The following is a 21,787-nucleotide window of genomic DNA, read 5'->3' on the forward strand; positions in this document are numbered from 1 at the left end:
CATCATGTGGTGTCCTTAAAAACAAATAAATGTAGAACAATGTTATTTTTAGTTCATATGTTCACTTTGTTTGGGTAAGGTAAATCCTCAGGATGGTGAAATCATGTCATCAGGGCTTATTTTTGCTGCGTTTTAATTTCCTATCGCTTATCGCTTGCCAGAGCGGCTGGGAAGTAGAACAACAGAATAATACCCTTCTAAATATAAGCACTGCAGACGCAGCTATATACTGTAGGTTCTGACATTTCCTTTGGCTTCTATGTCACAGTATGACATTTACTTCAGGATGGCTGCCTGCCAATCTTTGGCCAGCAGTACGGTTATATGTAACAGCTGGATAAGAGAGCTGCCCAGTAGGAATAATCCCCTTTGTTCACACCAAGGTGCTTTTATGGAGAATGCGCAAGGTCTGGAAGATAATGGCAAAGCTCGGGCTGGACTGTAGGTCGGGCTCATGAATGCACAGTGTGGTGTAGAAAGATTGGGACTGTTGCTATGGAGACAGAATGGGATGAATTTGTACCTTGAGCACTCAGGTGTGCATGTCCTTCAGTTTCCTGTTTAAGTTGTTGGTCAAACAGCTGATGGGGTTTAAATTCCTTAACAGTGGGTGTTTGAATGGAACGATTTGCTGGGGCAGGGAGTTTATGACAAAGAAAAACATGTTGTAAAAGGTCACAGTTACTTTTTCTGACTCTTTGCAAGAAACAAATTTGTAATAAGTTATCTAAGGTCTTTTGAAAGGACAACGTAATCACAATTAATTAATTTTCCCGTCATTGGGATAGTTGTAGAGAACGTCTTGTGTTCATCTACACTTCTCACACTCATGTTTGCTCAACCATTGTTGACAGGATTTCCTCTGCTCTATCACCCGTTTTCCCCTATACTTTTTTTTTTTTTGTACCAGTGTTTTTTTCCTTTCCGTACATATTTAGATTATAAATATGAAACCTCCACATCCTTCCTCTTTTGCCTTTGCTAACTCTGGACTTTATGTCATTTCTTTGAAATGGGTGCTTATCATTCTTACAGGCATCCTGTAGAAGTACCCATAAAAGAAATGCAGCCCAGAAACCAAGCAACCACTGCAAACATTACACCTCTGAGTCAACTGAAGCTTATCGTCATGCAAACCAAGTATGGACGACATAAAACACTCCTTTCTGTCCTACACTCCAGTGTGTTGCAGCACTCTGCTTATCATGCTCATTTCTGCCATCCCAGCAGCCAAACTGAAGCGAGGCCCTTGCCTTGTTGTTGTTGCAAAGCCCTGCCTTTTGAAGGAGTCCAGTCATGTTCCCATGACGCAAAGCTGGCTCATTCAGCTCGAGAGACTGAGGCAAACTTTGGTCAAATGTGCACATTGTGAACACAGCTGAAACAAGCCTCCCTCTGCCCATAAGAGACAAGTCCAGGCAGAAGCATTGATTGAAATAAAAGTAGTCTTTTAACTTTTATTGATGTAATAGGAAGAAGCTTGAGAGTATAAAAGAGTGAGAGCAAGAACAACATGGCTCACAATAGTTGTGATGATTTCCATGTCAAAAGCAAAGTTTTTTTTTGTTTTTGTTTGTTTTTTTGCTTAAAAAGAAACATAAAAACAAAGTAAAACAAGGGAATTGAGGACACAGCTGAAAGCTGCCGAAAAGTGATGGACACCAAACTCCGGCATCGATGCATATGACACAAATGGCTGGCCAGGACGAATGTGGTGATAGGAAAGTCTTCACTTCATATTGTTTGTTTTGTAAACATGGGGTTATTTATAGTTGATAGTCATTACATCCTTTTCTATATTGATAATAATGTTAAGCGACACATCAATCAATATCCTCTTTTCTTGTCAAGGAAAGCGAATAGCGAATAGATTACACACAAAAAATTAATCTAGTGAGTTTCAGTTCTGTGAATGAAAATCCATTGTCAGCATCAGAGTTCATAGGAAAATGAACAGATTGATTTAGGATGAAAAGAAACAGCAGTATCTCATGTAATCATTTGGTAAAACAAAGCACAGTTGATTCTTTCTCTGCAGTTCCAGAAAGGACTTCATCATCCATATTTGATAGTGACTTTCTGCTTTTGACTTTCTGGTTTGCTGGGATGTAAGAAAGGGGTCTGTTTGTTACTGCCTGATGAGTTGGTGGGTATTTCACAAACTAATCTACTGAGATTTCCAAGCACAACCATCTGTATGGAGCTTATAGCGAATAGATTACACACAAAAAATTAATCTAGTGAGTTTCAGTTCTGTGAATGAAAATCCATTGTCAGCATCAGAGTTCATAGGAAAATGAACAGATTGATTTAGGATGAAAAGAAACAGCAGTATCTCATGTAATCATTTGGTAAAACTAAAGTATGCAGAATACGGAACTTGGAATTTTGTTTTTCTTTATACTCTGTTCCACCAACATGGAAGACTCTACAAGCTATCCACTTTGATTCCTCCAGGACAATTTAATTTAATTTTAATTCTGAAAATAAGAAAAAAAAAGTCTTCTTGGACAACTTGCATCTTGTATAAATAAAGAAAAAAACCATATATGAATGCTAGCATGTTAAACCTTGAAGCCCCTTTTACCTGAAAAAAACAAAAACAAAACACAAAACTGAGGGTAATGGTAATGGTATAATGGTTTGCAGAAATGTTTTTAGCAAATTCTTTGGATTCTTAGCACAAATTAAACACTGTAAACACTCCAACTAGCCTAATTAGTGTTCATAACTTATAACCACAATGCACCCATCCAACAAGACAATGTACCATGTCATAAAGCTTAATTTATGTCTATCTGGTTTCTTCAACATGACTGGATTCAACCCACTGCAAGATGTGTCTAGTAAAATGACTTGTATCTTCAAGGTTTGTAGAGTTTTTGGCTTTAAAACTCAATAATATTTGCCTTTTAAGCACCTAAACATAATGGTCACCAGTCGTCTTGGGAACCTGTATCACTAAGAAATGAGAAACAGCCAACACAGCAACAACTCATCAAACCCTGGGAGACACCCTGAGGCCACAATACTGTTTGTCATCACTGTATCACATTTGGGAAAACACTTCAACGTCACACTCCTCTGTTCTTATATGGATATCTCCAAACTCCCCTCTTCTCAAATTCCAGTGACTTTACTGGCCAAAGGGGGAAAAAAAGCACGTTGCCTCAGAGGAATGCTGAGGATGTGCTATTAGCTTTGCCATTACCGCAAGGACTCCCAAACCACAAGTACGTCTGGTGAGGATGCATGTGTGTGTTCTCACTATATAACCATCATGGAAAAGTTTCTTCTTCTCTTTTTCCCTATTAACTGACTCAGAAGCCTTGTGTCTAATACTGGATTCAGACATGACCTGTTTTTTGTTTGTTTTTGCATCCAGTCATCCAGGAGACATAACCAGGCATTAGTGATAAAGCACTGATGATTTTTTTTAATGTAACAACCAGCCTGGTGCATCTACTAAAAGAAAATAAAAAGATTGATCTAGTCATTTTTCCATTATTTATTCCACAATTGCCTCCCACCAGAACAAGACACATAGATTCATATTAATTCATTTTCATGTTCATAAAAGTTTGTAGGTCTAAGTTCACACTTCCAGCCGTAGGATGTGGTAACGTCACATGTAGTGAGCGTGCTCAGTGTTTACGGAAGTAAACATGGATGGTAATGGTGGCGCATATCTTGCTATTTTAAAGTTGTTGTTCAACTGGTGCCAGGGCATTAACAACTCAATTCTCATTATCGTTTGCCATTGTTGTCGAGTTTGTCAAATATCAATGAAGTACAGGTCAAATGATTATGACCTGGCCGAACAGACAGAAATCTCACTTGAGAAGATAATTTACGTGTCAGATTTAGAACCACATATCCAAGTGACTCGGGTGGCATTTGTAAAAATCTGGCCTGTGTTGTTCAGACAGTCATAAAAAGATCAGGTGCAGGTCTCATAAGGACAAGAAAAAAAAAATCAGATTTAGGTCACTTCACTTCTACAGTGTGAATTTAGCCTAAGTATGCTGAATTCAAATAGGGTCTGCATTTTTGTTTTACGTTTGTAGACTGACGGCGATCAATCTACAAAAAAAAAAAAAACTTTTTCGTAAACTATTTTTGCCTTAAACTGAAATTCATGAGCCACATCAACTGTGCTCAACCACTTTTTGAAAGTAAATCCCCCCCAAAAAGATTACATTTGTTGGAGCAGACAGTATAAACTATACTGTATTGTCTGTCTTTACACTATCTTAGTGTCTATTTCTTGTTATGTTTTTTCATTTACCTCCCCATTTGTTTTTGCCTTGTTGACTGTATTGTTTTGGATTTTCCCTCATTACAAGTAGTACAATCCCTGCTGATTGTACTTGAACATGAAAAGATGTAGAGAAAAGTTCAGTCAGGTGTTATTTTTGTTCTCCCTTTCACACAAATGGGGAACTTCAATAGAACGGCATCAGAAGTTTACTTACCAAAATAGGGAAACAAACGTAATGCAGAATTACTATTTCTTTTAAGTGCTTGTTTGTTGTAGTGTTCCTACAGTGTAACTATGGTAACATCAAAACAGGAAGTGAACAGAATCTGCAGTGAGGTGTGAACTGTGTGATTCGAGACAAAAAATATTTATTTGAAGTAGCTTCAAGAGTCTGAAGTAAAATTTCTAAGGACAAAATGTGAATCATCACATGTTAAATGTCATCATTCCTAATGCAAGATCACTAACATCCCTTTTTTTAATGACATATGTGTTTCTATCTGCTGCTGCGTAATGGATTGACAACCTGTCTGTTTCGTACCTCGCCTCTTGCCTCATTTCCACTGGAGAGGGGCACCAGAGTCGACCCCCATGACTCTAAGGATAAGCAAGGATGAATTATGTTAATAGTGTATGACGGCCATTTTTGAGTCTGGAGGAAAATCTGTGACTCATTTCTCTTCCCCAAATCATTTGGGATTTGGCTGAGTTAGTGACATTCTTGGCTCTTTCAAAAATATTTAAATCAAAAAACTGGTGGCCTGTGCTCTTAAGGGCAACATCAACAAGGAGAGGATGAAACTGGGTGAAAAGAGCTGTTTAAATTAAAAGAAAAAAACCTGAATATTAATAGCCTCATAAATATGTGGAGAAATATATTGGAGAATGGTGTCTGAATTAGTATTCCTCTGTGTTCATGCACAAATCATCAAAAGCTTTACAAACATATAGAACTAATGGCTGTAATGAAAATATTTGTTTTCTTTATTCTTGTGTTCACATTACACTTGAGCAACACTTTAATGTAATTCAATAAGTGACAAAAAATTGTAAGAGGTTGGCTATTAATTAAATGAGCTCATAAATTACAATTCCCTCTCACTTATAAGAATCTGAGTGTCTGTACACAGCCTGTGTTAATATAACATCTTGTATGGCCGTCAGGTCTTTCTCCAAAGATTACTCATTAAACAGTTTTTGAAAAAAAAAAACTGAAGGCTTTAAATAGCATCTATTACCAGAACTCAATCTGCTATCAGTGAATGAGATAAGCTATTGCTGTGCTGCATTGCCAGTGTTAGCTCAGTGTAGAAAATGGAGCAAAAGTGTAAAAAGCAGCACAGTCAAAAATGTATATTTACAAAAGCAAACAATACCTTAAATATCCAATCTAAAAATTTAAAAAGAACTTTGGCATGAGCTCCAAAAGGTGCATCAACCTGTCCCCATGAATCAGCTTCCCATTGAAATCGAAACGTGGTGTTGTGGGGGTAGCAATGAACATTTTCAACTTAAGACCGAGGTCGTTCACTTGTTGACTGCCATTCCCATGACCGCAAAGTTAGTGGCCATGACAAACCATTAGGACAGGTCTTCATGGTCTGTTATGAGGGAAGTAAAGGACTTACAGATAGCAGTCATGGTTTCATATTGCATCTGGTTATTTGAGATATTACGCAATCACTTGCCAACAGCACTGGGGAGATTCCAGAAACCTGAGGTGACGCCATCAATTACCTTATGAAGTGAAATGAAAAACCAGGAATAAGAATAGAGGAATCTTTCTCATGGTGGAAATGGTTGTTGAGATATTTGATAGTACAGACAAGAATGTTTCGGGTCATTTTTTTATGTAACTGTAGTGCATAATAAAACAAAAGCTGGATTTTTGGTCAGTGATAGAAAATTATAGAAAAAAAAATAAACAAAAACCTCAACAGCCACTTTATTAAGTACGTTGATTATTTTATTTGCATAAACAGGTAATCAGGCAAATATAATGATAAAGATTTTTCTTAACAAACCTCTTTGAAGTTTATGACGAATGACCATATAATTTGAGAGCAAGAAACTGGTCAAAAACAAATTGGAAAACTGTTTTCCAATTTCAACAGTGACGCTCAGAGGAATCTAGCTGAAACTATATTAAACAGTGATCATTTCTTTATCCTGTCATCAGGCTGGTGGCGTTTGTCAAATAATGTGGGTGACAATTTCAGCCACCTTTGGCCCCTTTGTAGCAAATTAAACATTTTTAAACGCCACAACCAACCAGAGTGACGCTGCTGCTCACTTTCATCTCTTTATGACAACAGTGCATTCATTTTTTTTTGATAGGTACAAATTTCAAATCACCTCAGTTGGTTTCTTGAACATGACATTTAGCTCACAGTTTCCAATGACCTTCACAGTCACCAGATCTCAACCCAGTAGATGACCTTTGGGATGTGGAGGAGCAGGAGATTTTCTGCTGGGGGATGTTCTTTTAAATCTTGTTGGTTTCATGCCATAATAAGCAAAACAGCTCTGAAGCTAACAGGATTCTGATCAATTGCTATTGAGGTGTGTCTGATAAAATGAGTCCATGTGTCCCGAGCTTTCAGTACGTACAAAATGACAAAGTGAGGTTGAATTTGTGAAACGCATGACCTCTTCCAAACGGTAGTCGAGAAGGATTGACAGCAAACCCCTGTGGAGCTGGGCTGAGAAAATCAGATGAGTTGACAACATTGTAAAGATTGAACAAAAGACCAGATGGGCTCTCTGAAACTGTCTCTGTGCAAGGACCATAAATAAAGGCAATAGGGGTGTCAGCAGATAGGGTGAAAATGAGGTAGGAAGACAAGGACAAGCCGTCACACTGGAGGAGAAATCACCTTCTTCTTTCTGACTGCAAATTCTAAAGGCAGGAAAAAGGGGAGAGAAAGTGGAGAGGTGGGGCAGTTGGGGAGGTGGGGCAATTGAGGGAGAGGCAGAAGGGTGTGTGTTCACATGAACACATTCTTCCCCTCCTACATGCATGCCACCAGCCACTGTTGTCTCTCCGGCAGAGAGGAGAAAGTTGATGCAAATCTCCAGGAGCTTCCAGACACCCGAGCAAGCCCAGGTTTCTTCTGTTCTCTCCCACACATTTACTCTGTTCCACTCACATACACCCACCAGCCATCACTGCTGGTACTGTAGAGGGAAGAAGAGACACGAGGAGGACTGTTACAGATCTTTATACCCAGCTGCTCACCCAGCCACCACCAGACAATTTGGCAGAGATGTGGACTTTTCCTGTAGGGGTAATCTTTGGAATACTGGCCTCTGGCAGTTCAAACCAACTTCAAGGTGAGGAGATTGAGATTTTACCTAAATATCTCTTTGTTGTGTTTTTCTTTGTTTTTATTGTTCTTCTGTGACTGGTAATTCTCTTTGGTATCAGACTTTATAGCCAGACGGCGTTCGTTTTATTTTCACGCTGAGGCTTGCAGAGCACATGAATGAGAACTCATAAAAAAGGAAACTCGAGAGTGAAAGACGCTACTGAGGCTGCTGCTTGTAGAATGGATGAGTTGGTGCCGGCAAGAGAGCATGTGCTTCTCCAGACAGGCTTACGTCTGGCATAGTCTGAGACTGACGCATGACAGACACAAAGAAGAAAGCCCCGCTTCTTCCTCACTCTGTTTTAGACACGTGCTTGCATTTAAACCTCCGCTTTTCTGGGTTTTTATGAACAGTGTGGCTGGCTATTAAAAGCACAATTATCAATTGGGGGGAAAAGGTATAGCGATTCTGCCCTGTTTTAATGTTGCAGTCTGTGACACAAAGGATGGTCTTTGGATGTGCTCTAGTTTTCTCCCTTTTTGTTTTCTCCTAACTCTTTGTGTCTCACATATAATTTCATTGGATTTGGTGCTATGAGCGATAGTCTCTGGAGGCTTAGTTGGCTTTGAATCAAACAGGTCTCGGGTCTGTCTGGCTTTTTCCCTGAGGAGCTGGTGGTCTAGTTGCTCACAAAGACCTTCCTCTGGCTCTGGGCCAAATAAAAATCAGCATCAAGCTGTAATATTGACTAGGATTTTAAGGCAAAATGAGGGGATATCTGGACAGCTCAGGTGCTGAGTGTGTAGGAAGGGGGGAGGGGGATCCTTTTACCCCTAAGACAGCCCCTGTTTGCTCCTCAAGGATCCTTGCACGCTCAGAAGTGTGTGCTTTGTTTGTGCATGTTTCGATTGTTTATAGCGATTGTTCATCCAGGTCCAGACTCAGTCTACACACTGATTCAATTAACGTGTTTTGATGATGAGATTTATCATTGTGGATAATGACTTTATCTTCAAAAAGTAGTCAGGAGGGAAGAGGACAGTGGATGGAAATTGATATCCACCACAATGACGGCAAAAGCATGAACAACATTGATCTGAGATTTTCCCTTTGATTAAAAAAAAAAAAAGACAAGAAAATAATTTTAGCTTATTTGATTTAAAAGTTGTAGCGCAAATTCTGCAAGGATCTTGAACTTTGAGGGAAATCCAATTGAATAGTTAACTTCAGTAGTTTTGATAAAGTCAGTGAAATTTTATATTTGAATCACAAAATTTGCTCAATATGCAACAAAGCTAAACAACTGATAAAATGAACAGACCTGTGAACCTCTGAAACATCAGAACTTCTTAACAACCGTATGTGGTATCTTCATGTGCTCACATGCTGTCGTATTCTAGTGAAGAAACTCTGACTCATTGTGCACTTACAGAACTCACCATGTGTTTGGTTGGAATATTCTTCTTTCTGCTTAAATGTTCACTGGCTGGCTATAAGTTGCATGTCCTGCAGACATGATATTTGTTTCCTTGGTTTGGCAACCTCCCCCTGAATGCTCCTGTGTCATGTTTCAGGGTGAGGGGTGGTCAAAGTCTCCATAAACTAGGCCTTGACAAAGAGTGCTTTTGTTGGTAGGGTCTCTATTCTAAAAGGCACGTGTTTGCCTCCTCTACCAGTGTGCCCTTTACTACAAACCAATACTTGTTCAGCCTGTGTTGGGGGGACTCTGTTTCTATGGACTCTAGTACTTAGCATCTGCCTGCCATGCTGTTTATTAGCCTGCCTTTTCATTTTAGCAGAATTTCTTCATGTCATTCAGTTTGCTTCTTGAACAAATCATTAGTAAGTGCCTCTCTATCAATGAACATTGCAGCACAGCTCATGGTCGTCTTAAGGGTATTGAGGGAGGTTGAGGTCTAAGGAGTTCTGCACCCTATATTTGTGTTAAGGTTTATACAAATATTAGGCAGCTCCTAATATTTAGGCAAAATGAGTCAAAAGGTGATTTAACTGACTCTTGAAATAGAATAGAATAGAATAGAATAGAAGTACTTTATTCATCCCAACAGGGAAATTACTTACTATGATACTGGAATATGATCAGAAAACCATCAGGCGTTTTATTGCAAATAATCAATAGGGTTGCAGGAAACTAATTGTTTATGTCTTTCCTACAAGGTATCCTGTCAGGAATGAACATCAGTGCCCTATTGTCTTTTACAAGAGGATTCTAAAACTAGATACTGGGACTTCTTTTCTGCAAAGTATGCTTCATCCTCTCTGGCCCAGTTATCCGTTCACATGGCTTTTCTTGTGACTTCTATGTGGATGACTACCAGCTATTTTCATCAGATGTCCTCGCCCTTTATGCTAGAGTCTTAGGATCTTCCCCCTTTAGCTAAATCTCTTTAGGAATCAATCAATAGGTCAATCCATCAAGTTTATTTGTATAACACATTTCAGAAGTAAGGCAGTTCAAAGTGCTGTACATCATAAAAACACAACAATACAAAGTCATAAAAGACACCATTTTGAGAAAACCCAAAACAAACATTACATTGTTATGAATGTCATCATTAAAATGATCAAAACACATCAAGTATGTTGGTCAATGTTTCATTTATTATGGTTCAAAAGCAGCTTTAAACAGCTGAGGTTTTGGTCTAGATTTAAAGGAACTCAGCGTTTCAGCTGGTTTGCAGTTTTCTGGATGCTTGTTCCAGATTTGTGGTGCGTAGAAGCTGAATCCTGTTTCGCCATGTTTGGTTCTGGTTCTGGGGATGCAGAGCAGAACCAGAACCAGAAGATGAGAGTGGTCTGGAAGGTTGATACAATAACAACAGGTCTCTAGTGTATTTTAGTGCTCAACCGTTCAGCAGTTTATGAACTATCGCTGTATTTTTTTAAAGTCTATTATCTAAGCTACAGGGAACCAGCGTAAGGATTTTAGAACTTTGGTGATGGGCTCCATCTTCCTGGTTTCAGTGAGGCTGCCAGCAGAAACGTTCTGGATCAGTTGCAGCTGTCTTAGCTAGTGGCAGACCTGCAAGGACTGCAGGTCTGCCATTGATTAGGCAGTAATCAATGCCTAATCAACGCAGTAATCAATGTAAGTACAGATAAACACATGGACTGAGTTAGTCCTTTAGGAATGATCTGTTGGTCATCATATCCTGTGAAATCATAATTCAACAACAGATGTCTTATTCAGTTTTACTGTAGCACATGCCGCTACAGGAAATCCTTCATGTCCACAGTCATTAGATCCATAATGACTCCAGACTATTTATATTTATTTTTGATCCACTCTGCTGGAATGAGCATCCAAAACCTTTGGCATTTGCTGTTCGTAAAAGGTCTTTTACTGTACTAAAAAAGAAAAGAAAAGGTGCTTTTCCAAATAAATGGCCATTCCTCAAAATTTACTCATTACTTTTTCTAATGATTAAACAAGATTAATAATTATTGGTAATTTCTAATCAGCTGATATGAATAATTCCTACTGTAATGTTGATCTACTTTGCCATAGAGACATAGTTTTATTTCAAGTGCTTTAAAAACAATATATCAAAGGAAATGGTAAACACTTTGCTAAACTATTATAGAAAACACTCCAGGTGCTGCTAGTTATTAAAATTAATAAAGTAATAGAAACATATCTATAACATGCTGCACTTTACAAACTTTTGACACCTCAAACTGAAAAGACATTTTGCAGAAGAACAAACATTTTGGACTCCTTCCTCTTCCTCATTCTCCAGTTTTCAAAGTTATACAGATTGAAGTGATTTCGCTTCACATGTGTTGTACAGAAAGCAAAATCTTCATGCCTGTAAAAGGAAAAAGACGACGTTACCGCCTTGATACGTTTGCAAAAAAACTTGCCTACCATCCAGAGTAGAGTGGGTGGAGGTGCAAACATTGGAGGTGTGATAGGAAGTCACACTTTGCAGAGAATGCCAGTTTTGTCAGTCCTTTTTGTGACCTTTGAATATTTTGTGTTTATACGCCTGAGTGTTTGAAAACATTGTCCTTACTAGATCTCATGTTTCAGTTGTCCCACTACCCCAGAGACTTTTCCCAGTGGAGGGAAAGATCTGTGCTGACAAAATGAAGTTCACCCATGCGTGATGATGCTGGTCAGTGACGCTTTGTGGGAATTGATGCTGCACAATCTTGCTTCACAACCAGCATATGGACTATGGCTAAACAGATGTCACAGTATGAACAGGGCAGACACAGCAGGTTATTTTTTTCAAGCATGGCATTCTAACCTCATGATATTTTTCAGAACACCTAAGTGTGAGCATTCCCTATAGAGTGCATCTGGCAGCAAGTAACAACATAGATACAGATAAGAGGAGAAAATGAGACCCAGCTTTGTATGTTAATATTGTTGACAGCAGCTTACTGCCTCCTCTTGAGGAATGGCTCTGAAGTCATGAAGGGATAATCAGCCCTGTGCATCTGTGAGCTACCAGTTTTTTGTTTTTTTTTTAAGACATGAATGTGGGGGGTATATTGTGTTTTATTGCTGGCATAGAAACGACAAACAGAGAGCTTTCAGAAAAAAACAAGACAACATGTAAAAGCATGGGGGCAGAAGGGAGGGAGAGAAAGTGAAGTAGGAGTGGAGACTTGGGTTGACAATTCTTCCCATTGCAGCTGGAGGTTTTGGCAACACAGAGTGTCAGAGCTTCGTTTCTATTGAACTCTGCAGCCAGACTTTGCAGTCTCCTTGGTTCCAACTCCATTAGGTGACAAAGGAGCTTTTGGGAGAGTCAATGCCTTGGCATAACAGGCTTCTGGGCTGCATAAAGACACCCACAACTGTCCCTCTGCATATTAACGAGTGCCCTGTTAGATCACTGTCAGCACTCTTTTCAGCCCACCGAAGGCGCGCTGTTCTCCCTTTGATCTGTTTGGGGCAGGTTTGCAAGGCCAAGGTTGTTGTCTATTTTATCCCTCGAGGGTGTGAATGATGCAAGCTGCTCTGACTGAGGTTGTTTCAGATTTTCCTATGGGAGACGGAGACGTATGAAGGAGAGAGTTAGTTTTTACAGCATGTGCAGAGGAACTTGGCACTGTTGCACAACTGCCACTAACATACAAAAACTTTACTTCCTGCTTCTGTTGCTGCTTTCTTTTTGCTCATGATAGCATGTTGAAAAAAAAAAGGTGTGGGGCCCTTATCTTTTCTCATGAAAATCAAGAAATTAAAAAAAGGAGAAAACTTATCAATGAGTAATCCTCTGACTGGTGTGCAATTTAATACAAGTGTCAAGTTCAGAATGCAGCCAGATGAAATTGTATAGTTGATTATATACATATTTTTATGGTCACTTAACAAAAAATCTTTTCATTATTGTGACTTGATTCAAAATGAATCAATGTCAGAACTGGATTCATTTTGAAACCAGTTCCAAATGAATCCAATTCATCACAACGGATAAATTGTTGTGAAATTACACAAATTGTCCTTTATTTGCAAAACACAACATAATGTTATTGTTCGTTGCAAATTTAAACTTAAAGGACGCTGTATTAGGTACATCCTGCTTTTACCAAGTTGACTCTGGTAAAAGAATAAAGTTTCCTTAAGAACTTTATTCTTTAAAAAAAAAAAAAAAATCACAAAAAGTTTGAGGCATATTTTGGTCCAGGTTGATGTGAAGGCATCATACAGGAGCTGCAAATTGAACTGCTTCAGATTCCTAATGAAAACCTCCTGTTTGTCCACGTCCCAGAGGTGCTTTGCTGGATTGAGATTACATGTCTCTGGAGGCCACTAAAGTAGTGAACTCATTGTATTGTCATTTTTAATGTGAGGTTTGTGAAATGGTGTGTGATTATCCTGCTGAGAATAGCAGGAAATGGTTAAGGTGGTGTTGTTAAAAGTTGAACGTGGTCAGCCGCATTAATTGCTCGAGATGCTTTTTGTTGGGTTTTTTTTTGAGATGCCTGCCACATAGTACAAAGATAAAAACAAACAATTGAATAAAATAAAAAAAGAAAAAAGGAAAAGGAAACTAAATCTACATTGTGCCTTGTGGCTGATTCTCTATTTAAATTAATAGGCAGTTGAGCAGGTGTCTGTAATAAGCGCTTAAAGTTTTAATGTCTCAGTTGAAGTTTTTTTGTTTTATTTGTTCAGAATATTTGTCACAGCTATGACTGTAAGGTCAGTGTGACTTTTTTTTTTTCACAGCTTTTCTCCAAAAAGTTCAGCAATCAGATATAAAAACAAATGACTTCTCATTTCCTATGAGATGTTGCAGTGTGACTAGGCCATCTTTCACAACTCATAAATTTGTCACCCTGGTAACAAAGATAATCTACACACAAAAAAGCAAGTGCATATGTTTTCTCTGTTTCTCTGGAAGCATGTGACATAATTTAACTCATCTTCAGATTATCAACGACATTCCTAGGAAACAGTGAAAAGTCTTTAGAGCTACAGTATGTAACTTTTATTAAAAAAAAATATGTATTTTATATATTTGTTACTATGTAGTGACAGTGTAAACCAGGACAGATAATCTGTGAAAAGATTGAGCTCCTCAACCTGACTGACCTGCTACTGTTGTCTAAAGAAATGCACTGCTCCCTGTCAAAAACAACCAGTCAGAGTCAGGAGGAGCATCTTGATGCTGACAATCATCCTTGTGTATGTGCTGATAAATGTGCTAATGGCGGAGAAGCAACTTATGATTCCAGGAAAACTGTGCATTCATGGCAGACTGGGGTATCAGGAAGAAGCTGTAGCATAGCAGAGAGCAAAGGGGACAGAGAGAGGGAGAGGCACGTACACTAGCCTGTTTGACATCACTAAGAGCTTCTTCCTGGCTCTGATTGGTTGTTTATAGTCAGCATTTAGAACACTAGAGGAAGACAATGGAGCACAATTTTTCTCATACTGTACAGTTTCAACAATTATGCAATCTTTTTTTTAATAAAAGTTACATACTGAAGCTTTAAGGGGTGAACTTACTATGCATGCTTATCAGAATTTGAAGACATAGTAATAGCTGAACATTTCATTTCCTCAGTGAACCTCAATATAATACCAAGTTTTCTGTTTGCTTTCATGTATAAAGGCTAACCACACCCTGCACCAGCATCCTCTTTTACCAAGCCAAGAGCATGAGTGTTGTGTGTTCGTGGTTTTAGTTCCCCTCCCCACCCCACCTGCCGTCTGTCCCTCTGTCACTGTGCCAGGGTTCACCTGCCTGCCAGGTGTTTCAGTTCTGAAACCTGCGTTTGGCTTTTGAAAGAAGCAGTTACCACGTGGATACCAACTGCTGCCATCTTATCTGATGAAACCAATTTTGCATGTTTGTTTTCATATCCGGACCCTGAAAGTTCTCAAGGAAACTGAAGCAAATAGACTTGCAACAGACATTTGGAGGCAGGCGGCACAATAATGACCAGATTTTCTTCTTCATGGATCAGAAAATGCAATTAAAAGATGTATCATAATATAATTTTAGAATAGGGTGAAAGGCTAGTAAAAAGAAAGATCACTTTGAAAATGATTCTTTCCCAGGACACATTTCACAGCAAACTCAATATTAATGAACTCCTCTTTTAAAAAAAAAATAAAAATAGGAGATGCATTAAACAAGAATAACCCAAAGGGCGACTTAAAAAATTCCCAAATCTTTGTTTATTTTATGGTCCAAAATATGTTTTGAATTAAAGCAAAATGCTTTTACATATTTTGTGGTTGCTTGGGTCATTCATCAAGACCAGGCAGATGGTTGTAACAAAGCACAATGAGATGTGTTTGCAGTTTCATAATCTCAGCGAGTGTAGAACGGTGCCGTTCAATGTGAAACCCTATTATGGAACATAATATATATATATATATATATATATATATATATATATATATATATATATATATATATATATATATATATATATATATATATATATATATATATATATATATATATATATATATTTTAGAATGTCACAAGATTTATTTATACCAATAATTATATGAAATAAATAAGCTTTGGACCTTACAAATCCAAAAAAATAATATTTTATTTATGGAGTTGTTGTTAGTGGGCTGAATTTAAATGAATTACACACTTCTCTTCCTCCCTGATCTAATATAAAACCTCAGTAGAGATATTAAGTATACTGATTTAATTACAGATCTCTGTGTTGTTGACTCCGACAATACTTAGCTCATCAATTTCTTTTTCCATAACTTTTACTATAGTTCTGAATTTCTCACAGTAATAAAACGACTTCTCATTCTGTTTATTTGCTTCTTTCCAGTTAACTCTCGCAGCTGCAGTTATGCAGGCGTATTTCTGGTTGAGGGAGAGAGTCGCCACTCTCTGACTCTTGAAATGGCAAGAAAAGTCTGTGAGCAGCTGGACAGCACAATCGCAAGTCCAGAGCAAGTCCAACTGGCCTATAACAGCAGCATGGAAACGTGCAGGTAAATTAAACTTCCTTCAGAAAAATATTGTAGATAAAGTATTGTTTCATAAAAATAACACATTAGAGATATTTCATCTTATATAGTAAGGTATATTTATTGCTTAGGTAAGACACAATGTAACTGAAGAATGCTATATGCTATGTTTTATTTTCCAAATTTCTAAAGCGTTGTGGATCAAAATCTGAATCGACAACTGTTCACTGTTTTTGTCACTTAAGGTACGGTTGGATCAGCAATGGGAGCAGCGTCATTCTCAGGCACACTCAGCATGAAAACTGTGCAAGGAACTTGACTGGGTTTATTGTTAACTCACATACTGAAGATCAATTTGATGCTTACTGTTATGACGAAAATGGTAAATTGCAAATGAGGAACTATTATGAGATTTTGGTTTATTTTGTTGTTATTATTGACTTTTTGATTTGAAACTTGCTGCCTTATGGTTCCTTGCTACCAGATTTTGCTGAGAAGAACTGCAGCAAGGCTTTCCGGGAAAGCTTACTCTCAGACACATCAGGTCAGTATAACACACCCTCATATTGACTGTGATGGACTGCAAGTCCTAAACAAACACCATGGTGTTTGAAACATTTTTACGGTTGAGATTTGTTGTAGGATTGAGGCATTTGAGAGAAAGTGGCTCCAGTGAAAGATGTACCATATTATGTGACCTCTGATCTCTGTTCTCTAATTAACACAAATGGTTAAACAAATGAACTGTCTGAAACAGGCAGAATCCTGTTTCAGACTCTAGCAAACAATGTCCTTAACTATACAGTTATAATAACTGAAATACCATAGGGACTTGGTTAACTTAGATGCTGCTTAAAACAAAAATATATGTATAAAGTGTATGAGTGAACAAAAAATGCTTATTCTCTAAACAGCTCTGACATCACCACAGCCTCTGACCGATGGCACAACAGAGTCAGAAACATCAGAAACAATCCCAAAGGAGGACTGGATGAATTCTCCAACAGCTGCAACTACACCTGAAGATCTGAGTAAAGATGATTTCACCACGGTTCCTGAGGAGGGAAACCCCGCTGGAGGAAGCAACGTCACTTCTGCTTTCACTACAGTGGAGCCAGACCCGAGTGATGGATCTGGGATATGGCCTGCTCAACCAGAGGAGGAAAAACCAACTCCAGTGATCAACGCTGAAACGACAACATCGGGTGAAAAGAGACATATTGAAACCAATGGTAAAAACATAAAATCAGAGTTTAAGGAAAGTCTAACAGTATGTCCAGTACATCTCAGTAAATTATACGTTATGTTTCAATGAGGTTGGTCGGTCAGATTAAAATAAACTTTTGAAAATTACCTTTGAGCAGTTTTAAGTTTTAAGCCTACGTTTCAGAATTAAAAACTTTATGTTGCTAGTAATACGATTTAAAGATTGAATCTTGTAAGAAATTAAATATTGTAATCTATCTATCTATCTATCTATCTATCTATCTATCTATCTATCTATCTATCTATCTATCTATATATATATATATATATATATATATATATATATACACTGCTCAAAAAAATAAAGGGAACACTCAAATAACACATCCTAGATCTGAATGAATGAAATATTCTCATTGAATACTTTGTGCTGACAACAAAATCACACAAAGATCATCAATGGAAATCAAATTTATTAACCAATGGAGGCCTGGATTTGGAGCCACACACAAAATTAAAGTGAAATGTTCCCTTTATTATATATGTATATATATATATATATATATATATATATATATATATATATATATATATATATATATATATATATATATATATATATATATATATATATATATATATATATATATGCTGTGAGGCCTGATGCAACAGGTTTTGGGAGGACAGGAGTAACTAAAGTAACTTTTCGAACAAATGACGCCCCCTTGTGTTAGCTGAAATATATTTGGAGATGAAGTAGAGCCAAATCTGATCAGTCCTAAGTGAAAAGGCCAACCCATCTCTTTTTCTAATGAAGCTCTAAAAAACTGCTTTGTTGGTTGGCAGTTTAACAGGCATGTTTTTTTTTTGTTTTGTTTGTTTGTTTGTTTTTCTGTTTTAACATTTTTTATTATTATTTTATTGATGTGCAGATGCCACACCGAATAGTAGAGGAGGAAGATCGTCTAATTTGGGAAATGATAGTGAGAATAAAAAAGACAGCAGCTCATCAGGTGAGTAACTATACATGTATCTCAAAACCCAGAGATACTATTCATGACGACAGCCAACAGCAAAATTATCGCAGTGCTCTGTTTTTTTTTTTTTTTTTTCTGGAATCATTTTAACACTGTCACGATATTCATATTTTATTCTATTCTTTCTCCTTTCTAGATTGGCTGGTTGTTCTCGGTGTTATTGTAGCAGTAGGTGCAATTCTCCTTGTGTGTGCAGCTGCTGCCAGGAGAAAAGGGTAATGGCTTGGTTGATATGACACTTCTGGTGCTGTCTTTCACAGTTTCAGAGAAAAGTATTTGTAACCAGGAGTGAATTGCATAGTAATTTGGTGCTTTTGTTGAACTGAAAATACAACATACAACTAGAAATTTCTATAGGGAAAACCAGGATGTGTATGTTTAAAGTCATTAAAAATAGCACATAATGGCTCAAATATAAACATACAGCCTCAGTAGTATTAAGTGAAAAGTCTCTTTGCAGATTGTACCTTGCTTGCACACACTTCTTGTAGCCATTTATGAGCCTCTGGTATAAATCTGTCTGGATATTTCACCACTTATCTCATCACAAATAGTGCATAGTTCATTATCTGTTGGTCTTCTGATCAAAACCTGGCTTTTCAACACAGCCGACAAATTTTCGCATTGAGTGCAGGGCTAGTCCACAAGCTTAATGCTAATCTGTATCACCTGTTCCAAAACCATTTCATTTTTGACCAGAAACAAAACCAAAATGTGCTCAGTTTTCAACCATCTAACTACTGATTTGAGGTGAAGTTGAAGATTTTGGATATAAGACCTAGTCAGATGTTAAAGCTTGTTGAATGTACTAACACCACTGGCAACTGGCAACAAAGCAAATCCTCATCATGATGCTTCCGCCACTGTGCTTCATACTTGCTGTTAAAAGATTCAAAAGACTCACCTTGATTTTTAACCCGGTTCTCGCTATTGTGACCAAATACATCAAACTTTGTCTGGTCTGATTACAACTTTTCTCCAGCAGAAAGTTTGCTCGTCAAAACGATAATTTCCAATCAGCTGATTGAAGTAAGCGATCATTTCTGATTGGAAGAGTATTCAGACATGCATTCAGATTTATTCCAGAAACTAAAAGGCTACAGTTTCTCTGCAAGCTGCTAGTAGACATGCATTCAAAAAGTGGCAGTGAACGGATATATTTGAGCCTTTATATACAATTCTGATCAGGTGTGCATTATAGAAAATCCTTAATGGTTTCTTTAATATTTAAAGGAACCATCTCAAATGAGATTTTGCTTAATCATCACAGAAAAGAAAAAGAATTGTCCAAACTATTATTCTTCCCAGTCTGGTCTGTTATATGCGCTTCTGATTGCAACAGTGACATGTTTTTTGACATCCACACCATCAATCCAGAGTTACACTTTTAGCTTTTAGCATTTGCAGCTGTTGACTGAACCACTGCAAAAACCCAACATTCGCCCTCAATGTGTTTTTGCAGGTGGTGTGGCAGAAAGCAAACGCTGAATATCACAACGAAAGACAGCAGCGACGGCAACGGGGTGGCAGCTGCAGCATGCAGCTCCCGCAACCCGGAGAGAGAGCAGGAGATGGTGACCCTCATGAACAAGGAGACCATCCAGGAGAACGGCAACACGGAGGAGTTCACTGTCATCACGTTAGAGGAGTCTCCAGATAAAGACCAGCAGGCCTGAGAGTTGGGCAGGAAAGAGCCGGGGAGGTTGGGGGAAGACTTTTGAGAGGATAAAAGAGTTGGAGGCTGTTGGATGGGCTTGTAGTGGACGGGCACTGAGTAAGAGCATTTGAATGTGTCATTTCGTGTTCAAGTAAAGTACAAAGTTTTGCACAAAAAGCTTTTTAAAGAGGCTAAGCATTTCAGATCAGTGCGCAAGAATGAGAGATTTAGAACAAAATATCAGAATATGTTTATTTTCCGTTCACATTAATTACTGTGTGTGCTATTTTTAATTATTGATTATGGGGAGTTCTAAGAGTGGGTGAAAAGCTTTTTGTTAAATTTGATGACTGTAAAATTCTAGCTAGTAATCTTAACCGGAAAAAGAAATAAATTGTAATTTTCTTTTTGTTATCTTTTATTTAAGAGACAGAGAGAGAGAGAAAAAACTTCCTTTATTTCTTTATTTTCATGTTTTTCCTTTCTGCACATATTTCAGACATGTCCTGTTGTCTGTAATTGTTGCTTTAAGAAAACTGGGGATGGATCAGTCGCAACTATCTTCCTTTTGATTCTGTTTTCCCTGACTGTGTACATAATATGAAACTTTACAAATGTTGCAATAGCTGCCATTGCTTTTTGTTTTTTTCATAGGAAAATGCTTTGTCGATTTAGCGTGAAGAACTGCTGCTGTTTCTAGTAGTATTTAATCAGAAACTGTACCTTAGAGGTAAATGTTTTGGTTTGTGAAGGTCAGAATAGATAGCATCCTGAATCAGCATGACTTATAGCTTTCCAAAGTGAGTGCTTACTGCACAACCGACGATGATGAATACAGAAATAAGATTATGTTTTGATCATACCGTGTGGATGAAAAATTTATTATAGGGAATCTGCTTGGCAGATACTGATTTTGAGACAAAATAAAGAACTGGGTGGTATTTCAAGTACGTTTATCAATTTTGAGATAAACTCAAGCTCAATTTTTATGAGATGAGGTGTAAATACTGGACATCCAAAAAGAGAAGTTAATCCACTGCAGACGTAGAGCAATCCAAAAGGCTTATTCAAGAGAAACACCTGTTTGCTCTGAACCAGATGTGATAAAAGAAGCTGATGTTTATATTCTATGTTTCTTTATAAAGCTTTCAATCTTGTAATCATCTTTTTTTCTATTGAACTCGCTGTAGCTTGAATATATCGCACACATTATGTATTAATCAACTTTATTCTCTGTGTGGCCAATGTAGCTTTTAGAATGAGACTAAATTATATGCAGTCATTGTGAATGACATTCTTTTGACTTGTTACTTAAGATTTTTTTTTTTTACATGTTCCTATGATTTGAAGAGGAAAAAGTGTTGCACTAGAGTAGGCAGGTTTGACAAAACGGTTTTGCTGAAAAGATCTGTAAAGTGACCACAAAATAAATAAAATGTGTACAGATGCGCTGGAACATGGTGTTCACCAACTGATCACTCTGTGAGCACGGGGATAAAAGGGAAATAAATGAACGGCATGACAGGAAACGCATGTTGCATTTCTCCCACGTAACAGGAAGTAAGGTTTCCATGGCACCAGAGTCGGGATGCGGGAAAACGTTAGCACAGGATAAAAGGAGTGAGACAAAGAGAGACACTTTGAAAGATACCCATGGCATCCTTCCAAAAGCAACCCGCAAGATTGTCAGTAGTGTATAATAGCCGACTTTGCATGCACTAATTATAGAGTAATAAAAGTAATTTAACACTTGCATTGTCATAAAAAAAACATGTTTTAAATCATGTGGGATCTTGAAAAACATTTTTCTTAGTTTTCACTCAATTTAAAAGAATACCATTATGTAGTTTACGACTCCGTTTTCCTTGGCTTTCTAGGTTGAG

The 21,787-nt window shown here is 37.7% G+C and overlaps 1 protein-coding gene across 1 annotated transcript; it reads left to right on the top strand.

The window, feature by feature from the left end:
* Positions 1-7,255: 7,255 nt before the first annotated feature.
* On the top strand, positions 7,256-21,360 carry cd44b (CD44 molecule (IN blood group) b). The gene is made up of 8 exons (XM_015002600.2): positions 7,256-7,594; positions 15,863-16,028; positions 16,250-16,386; positions 16,489-16,548; positions 16,919-17,236; positions 18,143-18,223; positions 18,384-18,462; positions 19,710-21,360. Exons 1-8 carry the CDS (start codon positions 7,528-7,530, stop codon positions 19,921-19,923), a joined length of 1,122 nt encoding a protein of 373 aa, XP_014858086.2. The 5' UTR covers positions 7,256-7,527; the 3' UTR covers positions 19,924-21,360.
* Positions 21,361-21,787: the final 427 nt, after the last annotated feature.

This window comes from Poecilia mexicana, unplaced genomic scaffold (assembly GCF_051168715.1).
Source record: "Poecilia mexicana isolate PSO_F unplaced genomic scaffold, ASM5116871v1 scaffold_6, whole genome shotgun sequence".
Taxonomy (NCBI): domain Eukaryota; kingdom Metazoa; phylum Chordata; class Actinopteri; order Cyprinodontiformes; family Poeciliidae; genus Poecilia; species Poecilia mexicana.